Source organism: Thermobia domestica, chromosome 3 (assembly GCF_964235325.1).
Source record: "Thermobia domestica chromosome 3, izTheDome1.hap1.1, whole genome shotgun sequence".
NCBI lineage: Eukaryota > Metazoa > Arthropoda > Insecta > Zygentoma > Lepismatidae > Thermobia > Thermobia domestica.
In genome coordinates this window covers 248,587,595-248,614,687 of record NC_137456.1, presented here as the reverse complement: position 1 = coordinate 248,614,687, position 27,093 = coordinate 248,587,595, and the positions used below count along the sequence as shown (strand labels likewise).

The 27,093-nt window shown below is 35.7% G+C and overlaps 1 protein-coding gene across 3 annotated transcripts in view; it reads left to right on the top strand.

Annotated features, from left to right (window-relative positions):
- LOC145681010 (transcription factor IIIA-like) overlaps positions 1-26,886 on the top strand; it is a 78,556-nt gene extending 51,670 nt beyond the window's left edge. For all 3 annotated transcript variants that reach the window (XM_081752274.1, XM_081752276.1, XM_081752275.1), the window contains 4 exons: positions 8,994-9,148; positions 10,557-10,674; positions 18,443-18,548; positions 24,924-26,886. In XM_081752274.1, the coding sequence (XP_081608400.1) occupies positions 8,994-9,148; positions 10,557-10,674; positions 18,443-18,548; positions 24,924-25,379 (835 nt within the window). In that variant the 3' untranslated portion in view covers positions 25,380-26,886. The remainder of the gene's footprint in view (positions 1-8,993; positions 9,149-10,556; positions 10,675-18,442; positions 18,549-24,923) is intronic.
- The last annotated feature ends 207 nt before the right edge of the window (positions 26,887-27,093 follow it).

Sequence of the window (27,093 nt, the reverse complement as noted above, 5' to 3'; positions counted from 1 at the left end):
TTGTTGCCAGTGTGATGCAATTGATAACTTTTATGCTGGAATAGTCTTATTATTATTATTATTATTATTATTATTATTATTATTATTAATCGTTTATGTACTGTAAAAGAAAAATATGAACCGTTAAGTAGTAGATTTTATCTGTTGTTTTTTGATATCTTCTAACAGTAATAACAAATTGCTTGTAAATACGCAATGATTATCAAGGACAATGGCATATTAATGTAAGGACTACTCTGCAGACTAGCAATAAACAATAAACAATAATATAAACAATAGTCCCAAAAAAAAGTAACTAACTTGGGCACGTCAGAATATTCGCGAGAATATAGGGACGCATTGAGACTAGCAAAAAACGTGGTGTTATTATTACTCAAAGGGCCGTACGATGGAGGCTTTAACGTTAATGTTAATGGCACCAATGAGCACTTACTTGCTCTAATGGTTAGCCTCACTTTTGAGATGATTCTTAGAAGTGGGCGTGTTGGCATGCAGTTGGAGTACTAACGATTTGCGTCACTATCGAACACTAACGTAGCACTAGCGACGTTTAAAGTCGAAATTGGAGTCTGACATAAGTGGCTTGTCAACTTCACGGACATTATATTTTCCTTGAATGCGAGAATTTTGCGCCCTACCACAAAAATAGGAAAAAATGCACTCGCAATATATTTGCACTGGAATGTTTGCGCCCTACCCCAAAAAGAGGGGAAAATGCGCCGGCTATATATTTGCACTGGGATGTTAGCGCCCTACAATTCAACTTATTATTGTATTGTGTAAAGTAACTTCCACTCGCACTTGAACTAGGCTTGCCTCTCATCGTCTCAGTGAGTTACTCCATCCGTTATAATATTCCGAACAAATGAAAAAAAAAAATACAATTTTAGTTCACTAAAGGGCAATCCATACAAATACAATTTTTCATTATACTACAAAATTTACAATAAACGTATAAATGACTGATATATAATTATTTATTAATATAATCAAAGAGTATAATTTAATCTACAAAAGGCTGTTTGGCTCTACCCAGATATCTCTGTTCACAATCCTTGAGAGTTGTTTGGCTTTTCAGGACACAAAATATAGAAAAGAAAATGTAAAGTGAATGTAAAATCAGTTCAGTAATATTATCAAGAAAACTATGTACAGTGTGTTTACTTGCTGGAATTACACTTCAAACACACAATTGCGTTCAGTCGTTCTTTCAGGAAAAATGTTCCGGGGGGCACATTTAGTATTCCGGAGGGGGGTCACTGCTGGTACTATTCTATTTATTATTATATTATAGACGTATTATTTTGGTCTCCTCCGAGGGGGCACTCTGAGAGCTCTGGGGAGGCCAGTGTTCCCCCAAAATCATCTCTGGAAGAAGCAGTGATTGCGTTGATCCGTTGTGTTCTTTTGGCTTATATTGAAGTTTATTCTCCCCTTATATAGCCACAATGAAAATAAATCACAAATGGCATGGTTGTGGGGGGAGGATTGTTTATGCTGTAATGTCAGCCCCTCCGAGGAAATGCGTAAGCTCCAATAGGTTCTTTTATTTCGCAGGTCTCAAACTTCCCGGTGGAGGTACATCGCAGGCGCAATTTTCCCTGTTCTTGAGGTAGGGCGCAAATTTCCCAGACGCAAAATTCTCGACACCGTTCGAATGACCTCGGAAGACGATATCTTTTTCAATACTTTTTTTATATTCTTTTACTCGAGATTTCTTCATAGCTTCTTATTAAAATACTTACTAATATATCCTCATTTTATTGTCCTAACCAATCAATATGGGTATGTTGTCAGTAAAATATTTAGATTGATCGAGCCTCTGGTGTGTAACCACAGTATTTCATATCATGCCCCCATTAGAAATCTTGGCTAAACGAATCAATATATGTTGCCAATAAAACAGTTTAGAATGATTGAGCCCCTGGTAAATAACCATAGTATTTCGTGACAGACCCCCCCCCCCTTCCTATTACCATATTCTAGCTACGTGCCTGACTCAGCTAAATCTCTACATTCTTTACCAAGCACACATTTTCTAAAGCGGAAAATGCTCTCTAAATACCTAAGCTCATTATTTTCAGCAGATGCACAAACTGGGTAACATGCTATCTACATGAATGTTATATATGTCGATTACTGGAAACCGCTTCTCGCTATCTATTACCATATTTACTATATAATGATTAACGTTAAAACCGGAAATGGTTGATTTGTACCGCTTCCGGTTTGAATATTACATTCATCAGGGAACTCGATTCTTAACTATTGACTCTGTACATCATGGCCAAAATTGATTGGTAATCCATCAGATAGTTCTTGAGACTGTTTGTTTCACTGACGGACAGAATGAATATATGGCTATAGAGTTTTGATAAACTAAATTCGTTAATGAGTGATGATGGAACAAATATAAGAAAGGGAACCAAGAGTACCACCGGGAAAATTTTCGAACACAAAATTAGCCATCGAAAACCCACATGTCCTGGGTTAGAATACCATAGATGAAAACTCTACCACTGAGTCATCAATCACCCGCTTATTAGTTTTGTTAACTATTATATTAATATAAATTAATGAATGCCTGCTTATGTTAATTATTGAACAATTACATTGTATACTTCGTAAAGTCAAAAATTATAAATTTGTATTTACTGTACATACAGTGAGCGCAGAAAGTGTTCGTACACCTATGCTATTGAAACGAGAATGCCTGCGAAAAAGAAACAGAAAATTTAAGAAGTGTAATAACACACACAATATGAATAATGAAAACTAAGCTTTATGAATATATCAATAAAGAACCACAAAGACAAGTTTAATGGTCAGAAAGTAAATAAATTCCGTAGAAAATATATAGAGTAGACGCAAAAAGTGATCGTACACCTGACGTACGAATACGAAACAAAGATACCACAACTGGGGTTCACTAGTATTCACCTGAGTATACACCTCTGTATAGCATGACGAGTAACAGAATGAGTTTAGTTGTGAATAGGAGTGAAAAAACTGCACGGTGGGCTGTCGAAATGGGAAGCAACCGAACAGAAACAAATGAGGAGACAAGAAAAGTAATTATTAAAGTGCATAAGAAGGGTAAGTCTTTGAGAAAGATAGCAAACCTCAGGGGCAGATCCAGAGGGGGGCGATCGGGGCCATCGCCCCCCCCCCCACATGAGGAAACTTTCTTATTTTATATATAAATAAACCCATCCATAACAAGTTTGGAGCTCTTAAAAGTAGCAGTATTACTGCCGACCGCCCCTTCCCCAGAAGTCCGTCCTGGATCCGCCCCTGTATAGAGTAGCCACAATCGAGTATTTTCCGCTGTATGTTTGGAGTCGTTGTCTTGCTGAACAATAAATTGTTTTCAAGAACCATCTTCTGCGCACTAGTATGAAGATATTCTTTTAATATGTTAATATACACTTTGTGGATCATCACTCCATCGATAAGGTGGAGACGACCCACTCCTGAGGCACTCATACAACCCCAGACGAGCACGGACCCTCCTCCATGTCTTACTTTAGAGACGAGATTTTGAGGATTCATCTCTGTATTCACCTTGCGCCATACCATACGCCTCCCATTGGACTCGATAAAATTAAATTTATTTTCGTCCGAAAATATGACCCTATTCCAGAAAGAAGCCTGATCCCTTATCTTTATACTCTTTTTCAAACTTTAGTCTCTTTATACGATTTGTCTTGTTCACCCAGAACATTTTCCTGGCTATCCGACCATGATACCCTGCAAATATTCCGCACTGTACTGGCTGATACTTTAACACCGCGTGTTTCCAGATCCGTTGCCAATTGCACAGCACTACTTTTTGGAACCTTTTTTCTTTCCCTAATAATGTAACGTTTAACTTGTTCACTCAACACTCTTGGTCTTCGAGTTCTTTTTTTATTATTTTTTTTATGGTTTCGCACAGTGATAGAAACATTATACATCGCAATTATTGTTTGTACTGTTGAACAAGGCCTGTCTGCAAGGCTTGCCAGGGGCGGATCCAGGACGGACTTCTGGGGGGGGGGCGGTCGGCGGTAATACTGCTACTTTTAAGAGCTCCAAACTTGTTATGGATGGGTTTATTTATGTATAAAATAAGAGTTTCCTCTTGTGGGGGGGGCGATTGCCCCCTCTGGACCCGCCCCTGACTCTATAATACCTTGAAACAGCTTCGCACACCTCCCCAATCCCCAGACATGAACCCCATAGAACATCTATGATCTGTTCTGGAGACAAGAATCAGAAGGCACAGCTTGTCTACTAAAGAAGGCCTAAGAAAAGCTATTCAAGAAGAATGGGACCTAATCAGTCCCGAAGCTACAGAACTACGAACTACTACAGGTGAAATCAATGCCACGAAGATTACAGACAATCATTAACGCACAGGGTAATCCCACAAAATATTAAATAACGTAAAATACTTTATAAGCATTAATTCAAGCATAAGTGTACGGTGACTTTTTGCATTTACAAAAAAGGAATTCTCTCTTTTCTTCTGAACAAAACAGTGATTGTGTTTGTTTGGCCTTTCTCTTGTATATAGAAATAAAATGTATGAATGTGTAGTCTTAATTCTGGTTATATATATATTTTTCCACCTCCCGTTCTCATGCTAGCTGTTTTCAATATAAACTATGCACGGTGTACGAACACTTTCTGCGCTCACTGTAGGTATGTTGACAATAAGCGAATGTTATTAGAATATTTGTTGAGATTTATTTTCCTTCACTGCCTTTCGCCTGATTAAAAAGTAGTTTGCAGTGCTTTGGAGCAGCTGCAGGTGGGAACGCGATAATGTTTGAGACATACCGGCGACTTTTTTGTGTGTGAAAATAAGACCTTTCTCATAAAGTAGTAAATAACTGCAGTAGCAATTGTCTACGTAAATGATAAAGACATATCCAACTACAAGAAATTAATACAGTATATATAGCCTATTCATTATTGTGTTTCTCTTTTAACAGCTATTAGCTAAGGATGGATAATTCCAGAATTTTTACTTTCCGGAATCCGGAAAGTAAAATCGGAAAAATTCCGGATCTCGGAAAAATTCCGGATTTTTTCTGAATTCCGGAATTTTTCCGAAATCCGGAATTTTTCCGAATTCCGGATTTTTTCTAAATTCCGGATTTTTTCCGAATGTCGGAATTTTTCCGAAATCCGGAATTTTTCCGAAATCCGGAATTTTTCTGAATTCCGGAATTTTTCCGAATTCCGGAATTTTTCTAAATTCCGGATTTTTTCCGAATGTCGGAATTTTTCCGAAATCCGGAATTTTTCCGAATTCCGGAATTTTTCTGAATTCCGGAATTTTTCCGAAATCCGGAATTTTTCCGTATTCCGGAAAGTAAATTTTCCGATTCCGGAAAACAAAATTTCCGGAATCCGGATTCCGGAAAATTTTGGCCATCCCTACTCCAGAGACATGATAGGGAAAATGTGAATGTTACTGTTTTAAAGGCTGTTCTATTCTGAAGAGAATGATGTATGAACCATGATCCTAGGATAAATAGGGATGATGCTTGACTGAAAGTCTATAATTTACCCCCCCCCCCAAAAAAAAAAAATAATTTAAAATTAAGAAACATTGTTTGGGATTGATATAGATTAACGATTAGGGATTAATTCAAAATTCAACCCCAATACTTTCACTTAAATGGTATAATTGGCATTTAATACTAATTCGTAATGCTTTTTCTTCAGTTCGAGACTTGTATTATATAAGGAGAAAGATTTGATTTAAATCAAAAAAATCGATTTAAATCAAAAAATCATCAAAAATGATTTTTTTTTTTAAATCATGATTGTTTTTCTACTCTGATACAAAGTCCTAATCATTGTTCTTCTATGTTATCTTACATACTTCTATTTCTTTGTGAATGGCGAAGGGATTGTTTCGGAAAGTTGTTTACTTGATGTAAGCAATTATGGAAACTTTTTTTTTTTTTCAATTGAACCCGAAAAGTCCTTTCTCAATATACAAGCTGGTTTACTGTAGAAACTGAACATCAACCTCTATTTACGGCTTCATATAACTTCATGCGTTCGGAAAATAACTGAACTTATTTTTCCTCGCAACTAAAGAGCAGAAAAAATGTTTAATTTTGCAACTGTCTTACATGCAAAGCATGTATCAAAACCTAAACGCTAAAAAGGCAGTTTATCCTGAAAAAGAAAAACGGAAGAAAATATCCAATAGCTTCCACACATCACACTCACTTATGTGCACTGCACAATTTAACTTTTATCAAATTACGAGAATAGAATTTCTTGAAATTACCAAAAAGAACATATAATTTCAAACAATTTATCATAATTATCAGACTTCTAATTTTTGTAGGACGGAACACTTACAGTAAATTTAATTATTTCTTAACAAAATTTATTAAAGGCAGTAAACAGATCAAATTGCAAGATGGTAAGGTTTCACTGTTGTCGTTGCTTCAAAATTCCAAAAATATGAGCATTATTAACATTTAGTTCGAATTCACTCACTCTGTTTTTAATTTAAAGGTAAATTTTAATTTATTTTACTATCTCACTCACTCAGCATTCAGTGCAGTGTATATCCAAAACTAGCGTCTACAAAAAATCAAATTCAGTAATTACCAAATTCAGCAATTACTTACTTCTGTGGTATAGAAAAAGATTGGCAACTTCAACTACTACCAATGCAACACTCACACAATTGTTTAAGCATATATTATAAATCACAAGTTTCTATATATCCATTAATAAAATATTTCAAAAGGTCAATTTAACGTAACTTATTTTAAGCAATTAGGGTAAAATGAACTCTTTTTAATTTTTCACCTATAGAGGACTTAATATTTCCCATGAAATTTAATACAAAGCAATTTAAAGTGTTTCAACAAGCCCTTAATTCCTTACACAAACCATAAAAAGCAAATACTTATTCCCCCCTTTTATTTGAAGAACTTACTTCTTGCATTTTATAGCCGTTTCAACTACGTGTAATTACTCCCCTTTTTACCATTTTTATTGTTTTGGGGTTACTCTCTATTTTAATCTAGTTTAATCAATAAGTTATCAGTTTTAAACAATGATAATTTACTTCGTAAGAAATTTAAAAACGGGTTTAGAAAATTTTACACACACAAGATGGAAAAAAAAAAAGGAGAGAAAACGAAATAAGTTTAGACTAGCAAAATCCTGTTACTAACCATAAGTCAAATATGATTACCCACACTTTGTTTCCTATTTTCCTTATCAGTTTAAGTAACAACTTTAACTGTTAAAGTTTAAGAACCAAAATTTATAAACCTTTAAATTTTTATAGTGCATTGTACTTACTAAACAAGTTTAATTCCGACACTATAATTTTATTTATAAAATTGATCTCAACAAACCTCACCCTTTGTTTCACCTAATTGAGTAAACCCTTTAGAAAATGTTTGTTATAAAGAAGTAAATTCCACGTATTTAATTTCATGCTAATTTACTGTTTTAGTTACATATTGCAAATTTATATGCTAAATTTTTCGTTTTTTCCTGTTTACCACACACACACACAGCATGCCGGAAGACAAAACCGAACTTCGTATAACAAAATACATAAAACAAAACTCCCATTTGCTCCGCCTCAATGTTGCTTTCCCTTATGAACAAACAACAGGCCCGGAGCTCACAAGCAGCGGAAAAGAGAAGGCATGGTCACGCAAACCAAGCAGTAAGTCAACTACTGCTGCCAAAAACTTGCAATAAGATTCACAATATTTTAATTTTTTTTCTAAAAAGAAGAAATATATGTGACTATACGTCACAAATTGTACCTAATAATACAATAACATTATATAGATTACTAATAGAGGTAAAATGAATGTTTAAACGGTGATACATGACTGCATTATTTTAATAGAGAGATTTAAATTGTCCCGCTTTTCCTACTTTTTAGTAGGAAAGTAGAAAAAGCCGTGCTTTTGGTTATAAGTCCAACTTTTCAATCAGAAATAAATATTTGCAAGTAATATTTTCAATGAATTTATGCTATATTTTATCTTGAAACGCTGAGATGGACTTGATTCCAGCTGCTTAAAAGTGAACAGCAATTAAAAACAAAAAATAACCTTAGAACTTCCCCCAAAGGTTAAAACAAAACAATCGGTATAAGTGAATATTACAGTGTGTAAAAAAAAATCCCTTAAATTCTTATCGAATTACATTTTTACTAGCTGAGTCATTGAGAAGTTTTTAATACATTTTCACAAAAAAGAGCCAGTAAGACACCTATTTGATTAACAACCTTGTACTGTTGTCAAAAATTCGTTAGGTCTTTTTGTAATTGTTAGTGAGTTTAGTTCAAAGTCTGTTAAAGAACGTATTCGGATGAAACTTTCAAATTCATATTAAGTGCTACATAATGCTGAACCTGGCAGAATAAGAAAAGTTTCAGAAAAAATAAAACAATCTGTTCGTTCTCTTACATGGAATGAGAAAGTGTTATTGGAAAGCCGCAGAACGCACTTTCTCAAAACTACCATTGTACACTCCTATTCTAAAAACCGTTACCAAACTTACATAAAACATTGCCTTCTAGTTTTATTACGTCACTGAAATGATTAGAAGATACTATAATGTTAACAAATCCTAGTGCTTTTAGAAGGACCAAAGAATGATGATGACTCTTCAAATAAGAAAATGAGGAGGCATCTCATAAAGTTTTATGTGCCTCTTCAAAAAGAAAAGTAGCCAGAATTTATAGTCTCTAGAAAGAGTTAATAAACATTGTGCTAATTGTGGAACCACCCCTCATTTATTTATTTAATGAGTTAGTTACCTTTTTTAAAGTCCATGCATGTAACCATATGTAGGAAAGGTGGATATTAGTGATCCGCATGGTAATCATCTGAATACGTAACTTGAGATTGTACATTGCATTCTTGAAGCAGTTTTGTAATAGGCATTCCAGCATTGTATTTTTTAAAAACGTAACTCTGTAATTGTTTCCTTTTCAATAGATGCGAAGAATGTGACAAAGGCTTTGCGTCAATAAGGGAATTAAAACGTCATCAAAGGAAACATACAAAATATGATTGCTCTGTGGATGGATGCGAAAAAGTGTTTGAGCGTTGGACTCATCTACTACGTCATGTGAGAACAGATCACACACAAGGTAAAATCTTCCTGGCTGTTTGCGAGTAAATTTTACAAAGGAACAATGTTCATTACGAGTATATACACTCATGTCCAAAATGATTGTCTCATGTCCATATCTATAACTGTCTTCTTGTAAGAATATAATTTGATAATGATTTTGCAGGGTACTTTTAACACTGATACTATGTGTATAATCGGGAAATGTATATTTGTAGTAAATTTCATAGAAAAAGTATTATAAATACGAGAATTAGAATGAGTAAAACAAAATGTTGCTAAATGGACAAGAAGGTTTTATTTTCGTTGACATGAAATATGCCACATATATGTCTTTGCCGATTATACACATACTAACATTATAAGAAATACCGGGCGAATTCATTATCAAATTATATTCCCACAGCAACGTATTTATAGACATGCGACAATAATTTTGGACATGAGTATACATTGATAAAGTAAAAGAAAATATATTTGCACGATATTGGCCCACCACCAACCCTAAATTGCAGAAGCAGAAAACGAACTCTTGTATGCAACATTCTCTTAACCAATGAGCTATAGCGACGTGTGCGTTGTATTCGGTTGTTTAACTGATGTGATTATACTGTCTTTTGTACTCTGTATTATTTAATGTATCGTGCATGGCTATAGGCGAACTCTCCTGTAGTCTCATAGCTAGAGCACTTGGTTTGGATGTGCTGTTTACAGAATTTAACTCTGTTGATTTAACTTAGTTACTGATTTATATCCTACGTTAATAGCAGGTTTGATTCTTTATAATTTTTGTACTAAATAAGGATGTGATCGAATCACAGTTTCAAGACAAGATCTAGTATATCGTAAATAATGAAATGGTAGTAATACTAGTAATGTGAGTAACTTTAGAATAATTTTAGAAGCAAGTTTTTATTGGGGCTTACATCGCCTTATCCTTTATCAAGTTTATTGTTACGAAATATTCGAGGAACTTTTCTTAAAATCGAGATATTAAATCCATTCTTTCAGTACTGGGCGATGTCAATTTCAAGCAGTAAAGGTTCTCGAACAGCCGCATAGACCATAGAGAATATATTCCATCAAAATTTTTACGAAAGCTATCATGAACATATTTCGTAAGTAATAAAATAATCGTTTACAATTAAATTTGTTATCCAGATGAGAGTTGGATGACGACAGAGATGGAGCCAGCATGTAAAAGAGTACAAAATATTTTTCAAAAGTAGGAAATTGTAAAGCGTGAGCGTCAGGATTTTTTTTTTTTTAAATCTGATCAAGAAATTTAACTTCACGAATTTTGTGGACACCCTGTAATAGTTTTCATTGTTCCTGTAGCTTTTAAGTTTTTATTCTCATTTTGTATTGTTTGTGCCTATTAATTCGTATTTTACAATATCTATTACAGTAATGCAATTTTCTTTCAGTTTTTACATGTGCACAATGTGATCAAACATTCAAAAGTAAGAATACTTTACGAGACCACACAAAAATTCACAGAAAGGGAAGGGAAGTGATGAAATGTTCATATGAAGGTTGTTCAAGGTAAGTTTCGTTCTTTCTCCTGATTAGTACGAGGCACGTTCAGAAAGTAAATTCCGTTTGGTAATAAAATTAAATTGTGTACAGATACAGAACAATTATTTTTATTGCACAGAATTCTACAACTCTTAAACTACTTTTCCACTTAACTGCCGAAATTTTGCAGGCATTTGTCATAGCGTGGCACAAGGTTTTGTATACCTTCTTCATAGAAGTTTGCCGCCTGTGTCTTCAGCCAGTTGGAAACAGTTTCTTTCAGCTCGTCGTCATTGTTGAAGTGGTGACCGCCAAGCATACCATATTCCATACCGAGAGCGAGTAAACATCGCAAATTTGCCGATAAATTTCACTTTCCTCGCATTCAGAATCACCACTCTGATTTCACAAGCGGCGGGATTTTCAATCAACACTGACATTGTAAACAAGCACAACAAAGCGTACGTGACTGACAGCGATCTCCAAATGGCGCACGTTTCTTCTCCTTGATACAGAGCGTCTACCGCGCATGTGCGGAACTGCGATCGCAGCGCTGCAGCGGAGATAAATTGAAACGGAACTTACTTTCTGGACGTGCTATGTATATACATTGTTCATAATGCGCCTAATTTTTACTTATTTTAATTTTTTATTTATTAATTTATTTATTTATGTATTTATTTATTTATTTAGTATTGGAAATGCAAGTGACATTAAATTCCAGAAATGTCGGTGGGCGTCATAAAAGTAACTTACAATCATCATCATCATCATCATCATAGGTATTCTGCCTTTATTGGCAGGTCACTTTCCGCAGCTGAGAAGCTTCCATGCTCCACGGTCCTCCGCTAACTTTTTCGTCTTCGCGTATGATCGTTCTGTTTTTATATTATCCATTAATTGTAGTCTCCTTCGCCCCCTCCCTCTCTTTCCTGCCACCATACCCTCTTTTACTTACTTAGTGTAACTAACAAAGTGAACTGTATTATGAGATCTGTTTCCAGAAATTAACTTTGTTTATGACTAGGGTTAGGATATTTAGGTGCGCCCCTGTTTCTTTTAGAGCAAGAAAATGAGTTTCAGAAAATACCCAGAGTCTCAAATGTTGTCTGCAGATGGATTAGAAATCGTTTCCCATCACCTTTTTCTTCTTTTTTTTTTTTTCTTTGAAGTGTGTAGGTGCGGATTGTTAGTTCAAGTAGCTCAGATATTGACTTATAACTTATTCATAAAATATTACAAATTACTCAAATAAAAAAGAGACTGATAGAGCATTCACTTCTGGTGGTTCTTGGTTCGGTCCCAACTCGCGCCAAGTAAGCTTTATGGAGGACAAACACCGTCTGCGTGATTTTTCTCCGGATTCTCCCGTTTCCTCCCACTTTCTTCATTCCACCATTTCATTCATTTCTTATCATCACCGCCTCCTTTAGCCTAACCGACATAAACGTGGGACGTAAAATCAAAATCATTGGTAAGATTTTTTTTTTCAAATAAAGAGACGTAAATAAGGATGAGAGCTGACAACTTACGCCACTGTTTTTATGAAAGATTATGCTTTAATACATAAATGAAACTCAACAATTTCAAATGATAAGATGGCGACTAGATTGAGTGGAAGGTAAAAGAGGGAGAGAAGAAGAAATTGAACTATTAGGATAGAAAATGAGCACTTGCCTTAATAATCCTTCATTCTTGATGACGCCATTATTGTTCTAATAGATTAAATGTCTCTACGAAATAGCTGCAAAATTTCCGGCTGGCAATTGATGAAACCAAACTAATGTTGACGATTGAATTTCGAATCTCGTCAAATCTGCCAGCGGCGATGAATGAATTGTCATGTTTCAGCTTAATGAAGATTTCTGGATAATGGTCTGGACTTCCTTCATGGATTTGCTTCTGCTGCGATGAGCTTCGAAGTTCTTAATCCGGGACGGCCTGGAGACGATCCTAGACTCCAATAGTAACCGTTTGCCTTCCCACTTCTTGTCGCACAATCGATGTGTAACTCACAAGTCTACTTTGAGAAGTGTCTCTAACAGTTTTGTTGGGAGAGAACAATTATGTTTAGATCATTCAACCAGAAGGCTCGTGCAATGCAAAGAATATAGCATCATAGTCTAAGGAACACTAGTCTTTCGTTTATTGGCTAATTTTACAATGATGAAATGAATGTAATAATGTTACAAATACTTGTCTTACAGTGTACATTCATAACCAAATGTTTTTTGGGGGGCTGAATTAATGAATTAAGAAGATTTAGAAAAGAATGATTCGATTTTAACAGTTATTTAAGTAGCCCAATAAATCTGTGGTAATAATAACTTTTCATTAATTCCATAATATTGCTGAATACTGCACACTAGGACCATTATTTCTTTATTCCTTTAATCTGACCCTGATTTCCGTTTCCTTTTCTGTCCAGTACTACTTCCTAAAATTACGTTCCAATGATTTTGATCAAAACCTGTTTCATTTTAATTAACTTGTTTGGTATAATTCTTTCTGTACAACACAATAATAGAAGTAACATGCCTCTTATGCAGGATATTATTATTTATAGTTTCAACTTTCTTATATAATGTGTCATTATTCTTGGTTTAAAACGATTTCCTTTTTAATTATTATGGACTGTATACGAACAATAACAGTAGATGACTAGAGACTGTTATTGTTCGTAAATTAGCAGCTTCGCAGTTTTTATTTTGAGACGTTTACCTCCAAATAGAAACAGACTTAAGTTAGATAAAAGAGTAGTAATAATAGTTGAGGGAATTTGCACCTTTTTTGTCCTTTCTGACCTTATATTTAGTACTTTTTGCCTTTCTTTTTTCTGTGGAAATTAATCCTGAAAATCCTAACACTGTTTTTGACTTTGTCTTGCATTGGATTCAGGTTCAATGTCTCCTTTTACAAAGAGGGGGAAACCTGGAGTGAATTACTGAAGTAAAACATTATCATAGTGTCTGTAGTAGTTTCCACTCAACTCTTTTTGAACTAAGGAAGTTGGAAATAGTTGGATTTAGTTTGCACTTATTGAAGATATTGTTCTTTGTCCTTAGCGTTTCATTATTCTTGGAGCTTCGAGCATATCATACGTGACCTTATCGAAGACTAAGAAAGCATTTGCGCGGTTTCGTTAATCATTCTCTCTTGTACTTACAGGGTGTTGTTAAACTAGTCTTTGCTTTAAGCGAGAAATTAGAAATTTCCTGTCTCATTATAATATCTTTAAATCTTTACAATGCACTTGTTACTCATTTTTATATTATTTACAAATTCATTTGGATGAATAGCAGGTAAATAGCAAATATATATATATATATATATATATATATATATATATATATATATATATATATAAATGGCAATATATAACGAAGTAACTCAGAAACGCGTGCGTGTGCGGTAGTGTAAGGACCGTACATACATAGGTTTGTGTGATATAGAGAGAATTTTTTCAATCACTGCCAAAATTGCTGCCTTGTTAGGTGCAAATAGAAATTTTCAAATGCAAATATGGACATGAAATACACGAAACAACGCCACGAAAGCTCAGGTACACTGTTTTTTGTTTTGTTTGTTTAAATACTGGTGTTCATTTTCAAGTAAAAAATTAGTTTTGTCTGTACGTCAGGCTTCCAATGCAATAAATGATACGTTCCAAGTATCTACCATCCTGCACAGTAGTTAAGTCCAATCATTTAATTTACTCCTCATACACTGTATTGAGAATATTCGGTGAAATGCTTACACAGCACTTCTCAAGTAAACAGCATCCTGAATTTTCACAGAGCACACTAAAGACTTCTCATACCCTAAAATATGAATATCCAGTGGGGTTAAGGCAAGGGAGTGTAGTGGCCCTTTAATATGACCCCTACAACCAATAGCGTATGCAGAATTCCATCAAGAGTAGGGTTTAAGCACTCAATCTTATACTTTCAGGAGAAACTTGAGTTTTGTACACGAATCTTAATGTAGAAACTGCATTGTATATCTTGCATTATATCTTGCTCAAGAAGGGAAGGTGGTTAAACACCGAAATCTACCCCCACCGAAACACCACTGCCTGCGACCTATCCACTATGCGGAGACTGAAGATAAAAATATCCCTTCCATTGCTGCCAAAATGTGGAAGTGTTAGGTCATTTGAAAGAACTTAAGAAAACTTTCAACAGACACAATGTCAACACAATTTGATCCAGAAATTGCAGATGAGTTGACTGAACATTCAATGGAGAAGAATACTATAAAACTGATTTCCTATATACTACTTCATATCGTAATCGTTACAGGATCGACTAAGACATAGCCACCTAACGTGAATTTAACGCGAATTAGTACCTGTTAATCGTTAGTGTTCACATTTCCGCTTACATAAATAAATGTCCGTCTCATTACTGAGTAATATTTAGTGTGGGACTTACTCTGCAAATTAAACCATGTAATCCGAATCGCCATTACTGAGATGTTGCATTTACCATACATACGGGAATCATTTGTTTAGACATAAGATCCGCATAGTTAATGATCGACTGACTGTCAAAACAGAGGCATGCCAACGTGTTCTCGATATTGTCTTTAAATATCTACCGCCAATAGAGTCGTTGATGTTAACCTCATCTGTACCATCTTCGAGCTAGAGACCTGCACGGGCCGGGCCGACTCTGCTATTTCTTTGGGCCGGGCCGGGCTTGGGCTGGCCGACACTGATTTCTCTTCAGGTCGGGCCGGGCTGGGGCCGATTAATTGCAATTCTTTAATAATTATTGACTTTCGTTAAACGATAATTGGAATAAAGCCAAACGTTGAAGAAGTGAGTCCGTGAAAAATGTTACAAAAAATGCAATAGCTATTTACAGTTTGTGTTGCTTAGCGGCTCCACTTTCACTATAGAGGATTGCAGGCATTATGCGGTAAATTGAGCTCTGACCTTGACCTTCACTGAACTCAAAATATAACAAGAAGGGGTGGGAATGTTTTGCCTGTCGCTAACCAATATTGCCATCTTCACTTTATGCTAAAAATCAATTAAGTTAGATTTTTGTTACAGGGAATGGGAGTTTTTGTTCTCTCGATGACAGGCAAAGTTCTAGGAGGCAATGGTACCATTCGGGAAGCAAGCGTCAGGTTGTGAACCAGGGTTTAGAAAATGTTTCTGAGGGTTAGGTCAAATTTAGTACTAAATTTTGAGAAAGATTGGGGCTCGAGCTAATTTAATATATATATCGGGCCGGGGTCGGGCCAAAAACTTTTAAAATTTATCGGGCTTGGGCCAAGAATTTTAAAAAAACTTATCGGGCCGGGCCGGGCTCGGGCCGAAAATCTCCAAAACTTTTCGGGCCCGGGCTGGGCTGGGCCTTCGAGCTTGTCTTGTTTTTGGCTTGTTTGCAGTGGATTCCATCTCTCGGAGTTCAGCACCGTACTGGTAGAAATGTCAGTCAGTTTTGGATTGCGCTGATTGATGTTGACAGTGATAACTTTTTTCTTTTTCTTTCTTTTACCGGCTATCAGGATGATCTCTACACTTCTTTCGTCAGTTCTGTTTGCTCAGCGCACCTAGAAAAAAGATTTAAAAAATTGTAATTTGAAAACTTGAAATAGAGATCAAAAGGGTAATCTTTTTTAAAAAAATAAATCTTATACAAATGATGGTACCCTTACCTTTTCACACATTGACTCAAAATTGAAGTAGTTTCAAATTCAGAAAGAACAAAGGTACACTGTGATTGCATTATACTCTTCGTGAGTTCATAATATGTGAAGAGATAACAACGAAGGAGTTCTAATATTCATGCTTATTATTTAACAACTGGTAAACAGGGCTGCTGTGTAGTCCGGTGGCCAGAATTAATGATTTCTTAGCGGTATTCATAGATTGAATCTCGATTGACATTTTCAAAATGATTCAAACAAATACTTCCCCTTCCCTATCTTATGAAGCGTTTCTCGAAAGTGCGTATAATGTACACTTGTTTTTATTGTGTATTAAGGAAGCGATAAGCACCCTTCAAAACTGTACAGATATCCAAGGAAGAACTGCTAGCTTTCCATAATGTGTACTGGAGAAAGAAATCCAGGAACATGTCGACATCCGGAAAGAAGTGTAGCCATCTACTTTGACCTGATACAAAATCACATTCTATCTTAGACGCAAATTTCCCGAGGCTTCTGCAGGCGCCAAATTCTGTACCACATTCTGGGTATCGTCATCCGCACAGAGAATAAAGAGCTCAGCAGAAACAAAATATTGTTTTTCACTTATTGTAAAAGAAACTGGACGCAGTTGCACCGAGACTGTTGCATTTTGTATATACTATCATTTCACCCGTAATTCAACAGAAGTGTCTTACAAACATCAGGTTTTTGTTAAATAACTGCGTAGCGCAGAACAATAACTAAGCTGTGCTGTAATGTCGTGTGCCTTCTATGAGTAAAACAAAATCTCCTTTAAGTAGCTCTTTTGTATTCCTGACTATTCCTTCATGCTTGCAGATCGAACTTTCGAATTTCTCGAGAGGAAGCTCCGTCATCTTGTACCCTTCTGAATGAGACGAGACTCTTCGAAACTCCGATACGTAGCGGAAACTCGCCCACAACGCCATTATTTTCGACTAGCAGGTACTCTAGCGCAGAGTCGTCGAGGCCGCGAAGAACTTCAAGATCACAGAAGCTAGGTATTTTTCCAAGCTTTCAAACAAGCAGCAAGTCGGACTTCCTACAGCCTACTCTATAACGTCATGCTTTTACAACATAATGAGGAAAGGGACATCGTTTGAAATACAGAGCAGGCAACTGGAGCATCTGAAGCAGTCCAACCAAGTCATTCAGCAGAAACTCACGGATGTCAAGCGACTCGTGACATTTCTTGGATTGGAGGACCTTGCCACCTGGAGCGCTATAAGAACCTCGGATGCAGCTATAAAAGTACTGCCGAAGTGATACTGATGAGTATGAAGACGTTTATGATTAATGGTCTTGCAGAAATTGTTGACAGACTTTAGCAGACTGTGTAGGTTATTTTGTGTAATTTTTTTTTTTTTTTAATCGGCGTCTTTTCTTACGATGAAATATTCATTTTTTCGTGACTGAAATAAGGCAATTTCTGTGAACATTGGGCATATTTTTCTACATATATTTTAAAGGTAAAACTATTGCCATTGTTACAAAGGTATTAGACAAATATGTTAAAAATCCAAGATAACAATAATAAAATGTTAAAAATCCAAAATAACAGTAATAAAAACATAAGATGTAAGAATTATTTCACAAATATAATAAAAAAAATTGTTAAAATACCAACAAATAAAATATTATAACAAAAGAACATAAACAACATATTAAATTTGCTTACAAAAGGTAGAGGAACAAGAGTAAAAAGTTACCACTAACCTCATAGTTACGACTAAGTAACTGTGACTGAAATTTTCTGCCAAAACCTACTAAGTCCATCATTTGCTTCCGAAACCTCCATGTCGAAACTGTGATTACATTTATTACAAAACTTTGAGTGAATAATTAAGTTTTACTTCTTTATTTTCGTAAATTAATTAAGCCAATTAAATAGCGTTAAAGCTGGAGCCTTGCTACACGATAGGTTACATTTCGTCTTTTTCCCAAAAATAACCTATGAACTTAGCAGGTTTTGGAAATAGTCTCTCAGTTGTATCATCTTATTACTTCTTAATTACAGTACCACACTCTTTCCTCTTTTTGTTTTGTTAATTTACCAAATTCTATATTTGTTCTGTCATAGTCATCGCTGGTCTATCTGTTATCTTTTTTTCAGGCAATATTATCACCAAAGGAATTTGAATCATCATATAAGGATTGCACATGAAGGAAAGAAGTATGAATGTACGCATCCAGGTTGTGGGAAGAAATTAAGCAATGGGGTAAGAGAATGAAAATAGCTAATGTAGAAGAATTGCATGTGTGGGTAATTGAAGTTCAGAATAATAATAATGAAAAAATACTTAGAGCTCGAATTTCTGTGACCTAAAGGATGACTCGCAATAAGTAAGTAAATAAATAAATGGGACATTTCATATGAAATTAACCAATCTTTAAGGAAATTTGTACATGAATACTGTAATGTCTATTTGGTAGAGACAATAATAGTCCGGGATTTTTTTCGTCTCCAATTTTATTATAAAATAATTACAAAGTTCTTGTAATATAAATAGGTGTTTCCAATATTGGATCTCAGTGAACGTAAAGTGGCCTCGCTTTTGATGAAGGCAGAGATTGTTTGTACAGACACCCCTTTGCCGAATGCGGCTTCCAAGGTGTCGTAAAAGGAATTTGCTCAACTAAAGGAGCTGCTCTTACGAGGACACCCTCTTCCACCCAATGCAGCTGCCAGAGATAAGGTGAGGTGGGATCTCTCTTGTCCAGTGCGACCTCTGGAGCAGGTGTTGTACGTTATGTGATCAGTGCTCCACTGTGATAATTTGGTGCTCTGCTGGCTTTCTTTTATGGATGATTTCTGTGTGGCTTGTTCCTCCTCAGGTTCCGTCGTGCAGGCTTCGTGTCTTCCTGTTTACTTCATGTGTTGTCTGCTTGAATTGATGGTTATAAACAATGGGATTTGTTCCATGGTTGTAACATATGCTTGAAGGAATAATACACACTGAATGGTGGGAATCCTTACTATACAGTGAAATTTTAGATGCAGGAATGATTTGGGAAAAGTGTTAAGAAGACAACAAATAAAATGCCCTGAACACGTAAACAGAAAATATATAGGATGTTCCAAAAATGGTGTTGTGCAACTCAATACTTTCAGAAAATGTGTGTAATCGTTATTTTTTTAGCTATTAAGTTGAAAGTAAAGCCATTAAAAAGAGGTGGAACAGCTCTATATTTCAAGAAAGTTTATCAGATAGGAAATTAAACAAAGAAAATTTGTTTTAAAATAAATTTTCGTTCTGGATTTATAAAAAATCAATGCTTCAGAACTTTTTAAAATGGGCATCCTAAAAAAAACATATTTCAGTACCTATACTCCGTCCAACTAACAGAAGTTGGCATATCTACATGTGACAAATCCATGAATATCCTAAAAAGAAATTCAGTATTATAAATCGTTTCCATGGCATAATTGTTTCGCCTGGTGCCGGGTTCGATTTCCGGAGGACTGACTAGTTCAGAATCCACCTTCAGCTGTAGGTCTCTTCCTTATATAGCCTTGATGCGGAAAAAAGGACATCAAAACAAACAAAAATCCAGGTACGCCAAAGTTTGGAACCATCGATCCAAAAATTTGAGAGTTCCACACAAGAGACTAAATTAATCATTACCGTGTTCGTGGTCATACAATCTTAATTTTCACCTTTACAATTCTAATATCAACAACGTCTATCTTGCTTTAGAATAAAATGTTAAAACGTTTGTCATAGCCTATCAAGTACCGTAAAAATTATAAATTTAAAAAAAGGAAGATCCTTCTATGGATTTAAATTGCTACTCTTTGGATTAGTAGTGTTGCCTTAATCATTAGACCACGAACATTTACCTCGCTTTGAAGGTGTTGCCATAGACATTTGTACAAGCAGTTTTAAGTTTTGTATTTTCCCACTTTATCTGGTTGAGAATTCGAGGATGACAAACATTTTCGCATCTATAAATTATTTTAACTTCCGGTTGAACAGAAAATAGCGAAATTTTCGTAGTACATATAATTCTTTTTGCCAGATGGAAGCTCAATCTTTCAGTTTTAGTTAGCCTTTTGCTAGAACATGAAACGACCTTGTCTATCCCCATTTGTAGGTCATAACATGGCAAAATTCCTCCTGTTTGGATATTGCTTGCATCAGTATAGGCGCGAATTTACAGCTTATCATCGAAGTGATGAAGAGAGGGGACAGCCAAGATACCAGCTTTTAGTTGCTCAAATAGTTGGTCGTGTTCTTGTGCCCATAAGAATTTTGTATCTTTTGTAAGAAGCAGTTGGAATGGCTCTATCTTAGGAGCGAAACCCTTCACATGTGCATAACTCTTCATAAAAGGAAGAGCACTTTTTAGAGTTGTTTTTGTGGTAAACAGTTTAAAGTTCCTGAATTGTTTGCAATTTTTGCCGAAATACTGATGTCTCCTGGAAACACAGATTCCTAGAACGTCCAGTTCCCTTTAAAGTAGGTGCCTCTTCTTTGGTGATGCTTGAAAATCGTGTTTGCCAAGGCGCTGTAATAATAATTTCAGATTTGAAAGATGCTGTTTTTTTTTTTTTTTTTTTTTTTTTTTTTTTTTTTTTTTTTTTTTTTTTTTTTAGATAGCCCTATGACATTATCGTCTTCGAAACTTATCCTTTTGGACAAAGTGTCCAAAATTAGTCTAGTAGTAACAGAGAGAACCTAGGCATTCGTTGAATGTTCCATGGTGCAGCGTAAGAAATGGTATGATTTCCTTTCATGGTTTACTTCGATTGTATGCAATAAAATTTGAAAATAGCTCTGGGAAATGTCCAATGTTGAAATTAAGCCTTTTCCCTTTAACACTTGTAAGATGTCCTCCGTTGATTGAAAGGGGACGCTATGATATTTTGTATAAGCGTTACATTTTTGCAAATTCAACACGATCCGAAATTCGGGTGAATTTAGCTTTTTAATGATAAGAAAAGGAGATGAGAACGTGCTATTGACCATGTGTTGAATGATCTTCGCTTGTAGTAATTGCTGAATTTGTGTGTCCATCTGTGCTCTAACTCCCAGTGGGATTGGTGGTAATCTATTACGAAAAGTAGCGGCCTTACCTACTCGAATCTTATGTATGTAACCTCTAAAATAGCCGATATCTTCAGGTGAATAGGCAAATAGAGCAAATTGTGAACTGCAGTTTTCTGTAATGAACTTAGTTCTGAATTAACATCGGAAAGTTCACGTTAAATAGTTTGTGAATTTTAGTCTGTCTTATTTCTTTCTGTGAATGTATTTTTATTTTCCTCCATTGTTTCTTGTTCACTGGTATGAAGACTGACTTCTTCGAGATTGAGATCGACGTATGCCACTGGCGTTTTCTTCTTCTTCTTCAAATAACAGGGTAAGAATTCGGATTGGAAATGAAGAGAATGAGGTCGTTAGCCGGGACTTTCAATGACAGGGCTTTTAAAGCAAATCACTCGGTGAGCGAGCGTAAGAAAGATATGTAGTAGTAAAATGCTAAATCAGTTTCCTCTTCCTTCCTTGTAGTAGTTTTAAAGAAAAAAATGTGACCTTGCAGGTATAATTGTCTTGCGTGCTGTGACAATCTGTGCTCTTCCTTGTTGTCGAAGCTTGGAAGTGATACGTTGTGACAACTCAGCATTATTTTCCTCCTTTGTTCGTAGATTAAGTTTGCAAAGTGTTTTATAGAGAGAGATCTATTATTTCTCAAATCTGTTCTTGTTTGGACCGGAAAAGGAGGACCTTTCCAAAAAGTGGAGAAATATATCCACAATCAATAATCCTAAAATAGTGCGAGAAAGTAGTGTCTACAATTTTAAATTTAATGAAAGCGATGTACTTAAGTTTTATAATTTTTTTTGGATATTCCCTTTATATTAGTTCTGTATGGGATCAGCTTGCAATTGGGGACAAAGCCTGGTGGGTCCAAAGGGAGATCGACCAATCAGTATCGATTATAGCAGGTAACGTGTTGGAATTGACTTTTATGCGAAGGAGTAATTTTTGTCAGAAGATGTCAAATTAATGTGTTCCCTGTTATTAGTATTTGAATCCTGGGATCCCAGTAAACTGATTGGAATATCTGTTGGTGGGCGTTCCTTCTTTGATAATGTTTTCCATGATAGCCTGTGGTGCGCTTTTAGGCCCGGCAAGGTGAGACCTTGGTAGCGGCTTTATGCGTTTTTTTCTCCATTTCGTTTATTCTCGCAGCAAGGTGATCGCCGTGTCCTTATTTAAGGCAGAAAGAACAAACTGATACTGTATTTCCCTTTGGATATTTTTTCTTGTTACCGCCGTTACTTTTATCCTTATATGCATTATTTCCCCTTCTCGTGTTATTGTTTCTAAATTTTTCCCATTTTTCCTTTGTTTTGTTTTGCCAAGCGACCATCAAGGATAATTCGGCTACTGGGTTTCCGATTCTGATTATGTCGAACGAATTATTTTGTTGAGAGGAAGGAACTGGAGGGTGGGGGGGCTAACTAAGGGCTGAAGTGGTTGATGTAATGGGCCGGAAGTTAACTGAAGAGGGGGAATATTCTGCATTGGCGGTGCAGAAGTCACGAGTTGTGATTCTTGAAAACGATTAACGTGGGGTGTTTGTACGGAAGTAATAATTTGTTAATTGGGAGTAATAGGTTGGTGTGATTGCAAAGGAATAAAATTATAAGTTTCGTTTCGTAATTGGGAGGTATAACTTGACAGATTTTTACGTTATCTTTTTTCCTCAGTAAAATCCTGTTCAGCTTCTAGCAAATTTAAGTGAGTTTGTAAAACCTGTATAGTCTAGAATGATTCCAGTGCAATTTTTTTTGCAAAGAATTTCATGGAGTCCCAGCTACAAGGAATGAATCTTCTGTTCCCCTGAGGCTTCTGGCATGGTTTGTCCAATCGCTCGTAATTTTCTTAGGAGATACGCATCGATAGGTTCGTCTTCCGCTTACTGGATTTGAAATAGTTCTATTTCGGCCTTGTACAAAGGAATCTTCGGTCTGTTTAATGAAATCATTTTTTTGCTTTGGTTGGTCGTACGTTAAAGCATCCAATTGATCTTGGCTTTTTAATTCAAGCACCAGGTCCAAAGGTACTTCTTGAAGGTATATTGGTAATACCTCCTTCTTTTCGGCGTTCCAAGATTGTAACGTGGCCAGGTGGTCGAAGAGCATAAAAAACGGTCGGGGTGCTCCGTTATGCAGTCGGAATATCTCGTTTGTTATGCTCGTAATATTATTTTCATCCTGCCAAGTATTCTTTTCTGTCCGAGTAGTAGGCATAAAAATTTGACCAAACTATAATTAACTGACTTTACTGCCCCCTTCCCCCTCCAAAAAAAGGAAGTCGTGCCCGATAAACGGTAAAAAAAACTTTTTTGGTTAATAAAAAGTGTCCTGTCGAAAAATCACCGCCTCATCGACGCGATCACCAATAATGTATGGTAGAGACGGTACATGTGTTATTTTTTTCCCCTCACCTTTTTATCATCAAAAGTTCTATACAAGGTCTTTATACACTATGCTACAAATAAGTAGTTTCCTCTAAGTAATAGTTTTTTCTCTATGAGGTTGGACCTCCTGTCCAGTGCAGCGCGGAGATAGTATAAAAACCTTTTTCCCAGAGCAGTGCAGAGGTAAGATTAGAGAGTCTCCTGCCCAGAATAGCGCGAAGAGAAAGGTAGAAATAAACAGCTAGAACTGTTGTCTTTTGTACCTCGACGTGCTCTTTTATAGCCGATTTTGGAGGCGGAGCATGGTGAGGGATTGTAGCGTCCTTCGTGGTTTCTCGTGTCCTTCCTTGTAGGTGGCTTCTGTCGTCTGCTTGACGATCCTCGTGGAGTAGCACGTTGTTATTGCATAAATAGAGGGGATATTGCAATATACACATCCTACGCTGGGGTAAGGAAGAGTTCAAAATTTTAGCCAAGAATATAGTATCTCATAAATCATTGAATTTTTAGGGAGACCGATACACATAAACTCATTAAAAATAACTGAACATGTATTTCGGCGTTTTCGAAACTTTGGCTCCTAAGAGGGAAGAGAGGTGAAATGTTTATAATATACACAAGTTTAACCTTCTTTTAATCAGAAAGTATCCAATGTGAGGATTCGTTTAAGTTGGGATTGTGAAATTTGGTATCTGAACTTTTTTAATTTAAAAAAATAAGAAACATGTTGCTGCGTTTTCGAAGATTCCACTCCTGAGGAGGTAAAGAAGACAGTTTCTGCAATATTTAATTTTTTAGTTATTTACTCAGAAAATGCTCAATCTGAAGATTTGCTTCACTTGGAAATTGAAATTCGACATATGAAGTCCTTATTAAGAGTAAGGGAATGTGTGCTTTTAGCGCTGTCAGATATTCTGCTTTTAAAGAGAGAAAGACCGCACAATTTCTGCAATATTCGGATTCCTAGTTCATGTTTTATTAAACTAATTCGTCCCGTGCGAAGAACGGGCATGTCTGCTAGTGAGTAATAAATCTTCCAACTCGAATGCTAGCACAGGTTTATTATACTTAAAATTGTAGCACCGTTAGAGAAAAAACAATAGTCTTATAGTGTGTGCGTGATCTTGGTATTTAATAGTAACGTTCTTTTTTTCTTTTTACAGAGAAAGCTCAGGAATCACATGATGTTACATGACCCAAACCGAGTTGCTCCTCACAGAGTAAAGAAACGGCCCAGGAAGCTCCGAAAGGATAAAGGACAGCCCAAGTGTTCTATGGCAGGAAAGTTGTCAGGAATTGTTCTCTCGGATGAACAAGAGAAGAGAATTTTACAGAATTCCTCCGAGAGTAATGAATCCAAATTGAAAAGCTGTATAGCTGTTGAAGAATTGACTAACGTTGAAGGTCAAAATATATCTTCCACCTTCTTTCTGGATCTTTCCTATTCACCTTACATTGACTTATTTGAACTTCCATCTCTATCTTTAAGTAATGCTGTACGTGATTCATCCGAGGAAAGTGTAGAAACACAAGAAGATGAAACTGATACAGGAAGTATCGTAGAAGTAATGTTACATGCAAAGAATGTACCTGGAAATCAGAGTTTATCTGATAGATGAGACTATTACATTTAACATAAATTATAAGTATACTCTCAAAATAAGTATGAAGGATAATTAACTTATAAAATACGGGAAGTTAAACCTCGTACCTTTGTTCATTTAAAATTTAAATACCAGTAATATTAAAGAACACATTTCCTTTAATAGTTAATTTATCCGTAGTAGAGGTTCTTAGAATTGTTTGAAACAATTTATGACTCGGCATTTCGAGCGAAAGAAGTCTAAATGATAAACAGCGTTGGTGATTGTAGTATGATCAGTTTATTGATTGTGACCAAGTTGTATGAACTTGTTGATGGTTGACTACTTCATTTTGAAATAAAATTTCTCTGAATCATCTAAGATTAGTGATGTGGATTGGACTTTACGATGTGATTTATGAACAGGATGTTGAATCACTCAAATTTATTGTGGATTTTAAGATAATACGTCAAAAAGATTAACTACGAGAAATAGATATTAACTGAATATTTTTATCATCATAAGTACTTTGCCATTACAAAGTGCCATTTGCTGCTAATGAAGATGATTTCATGTATTATTAAGCCGCGGTAGCGTACCTTGTAAAGCATGTTTACTTTTGTTCCAATGTGACCCTGAGGTTCTCATCCTCTTTTAAGTGGGTACCAGAAGAAGTGAAAAGACGGGAGCTAGATGCTGAGTACGTCACATCCATGAGTGACGAAGTCAAGAAAGTGTGGACCCTTTACCTCCATACACAGCACTGTGGCTTCCATGGCCTAATCCTAAATGAAGATGACGTTTATTTTTTACGTGCACCATTGTATATCAGTTACTAGAGTGAATTAAATCCGAAACTCTTAGCAAAAACGAATCTTCGAAGTGCTTAAGCAGACTAGATGGCGATTTTAAGTTGGAGATGCGTGATCAGTACATCACAAATCCTCTGAGATCGTGTTGTTACTAATTTTCTTGACAAAAGTTGACTACTTCTTTAATTGAGGTAACTGCTCTAATACGTTAACGAAGCTAGGTGATCACTGTAAGGTCAACATCATCTGGTATTTCCTAATGTACACCTTTCCACGTACTGGCCAGACTGCTTAGTCCAGTGATTTCAAGGGAATTGATTAGACCAGCGAGTCTACGGTTAGTTAACCAAACATTATAAAATGGAACGTAAATGGAAATACTGCTGCATACATGAAACATGTGTCTGTGTGTGTGATTGTACAAGTACAAATTTAAAAAAAAACAAAAAAAAAAACAAAAAAAAACGAAACGAGTCCATCAGTTGTAAGAAAGAAAAAGAGAAAAAACTTCCGGAAGAAGTATTATAAAATATCGGAATGATTCACTTTTTGGCTGTCCGGCGCTGTCAGTTTTGTTGAGTAGTGTGAGTTTGCAGTTTTACGTGTTATTTTGAGCAGAGATTACTGTTATTTAGTTACTGGTACTAAAACAATAGAAAAAGAACTCTGGAGGTGGAAGCATTAAAAAGTAAACAAACTGAATTTCTAACATGCTTTTTTTTACAAACTTTGCACAATGAGGAAAGGAAATGCGTGTGGAACAGAATAAAGAGTATATGAATAAGGCAAATGACTGATTGTCATCTCCAGAACGTACAGTGGCTGATTATCATCTACAGGACATGCTAGGAAAGGTTTGTATTTAATACTTTTCCTTTAGAATTTTGGTCTCGGTAGGGTATCTCTAATCGTTTTTCTTTATGATTATTATTATTAAT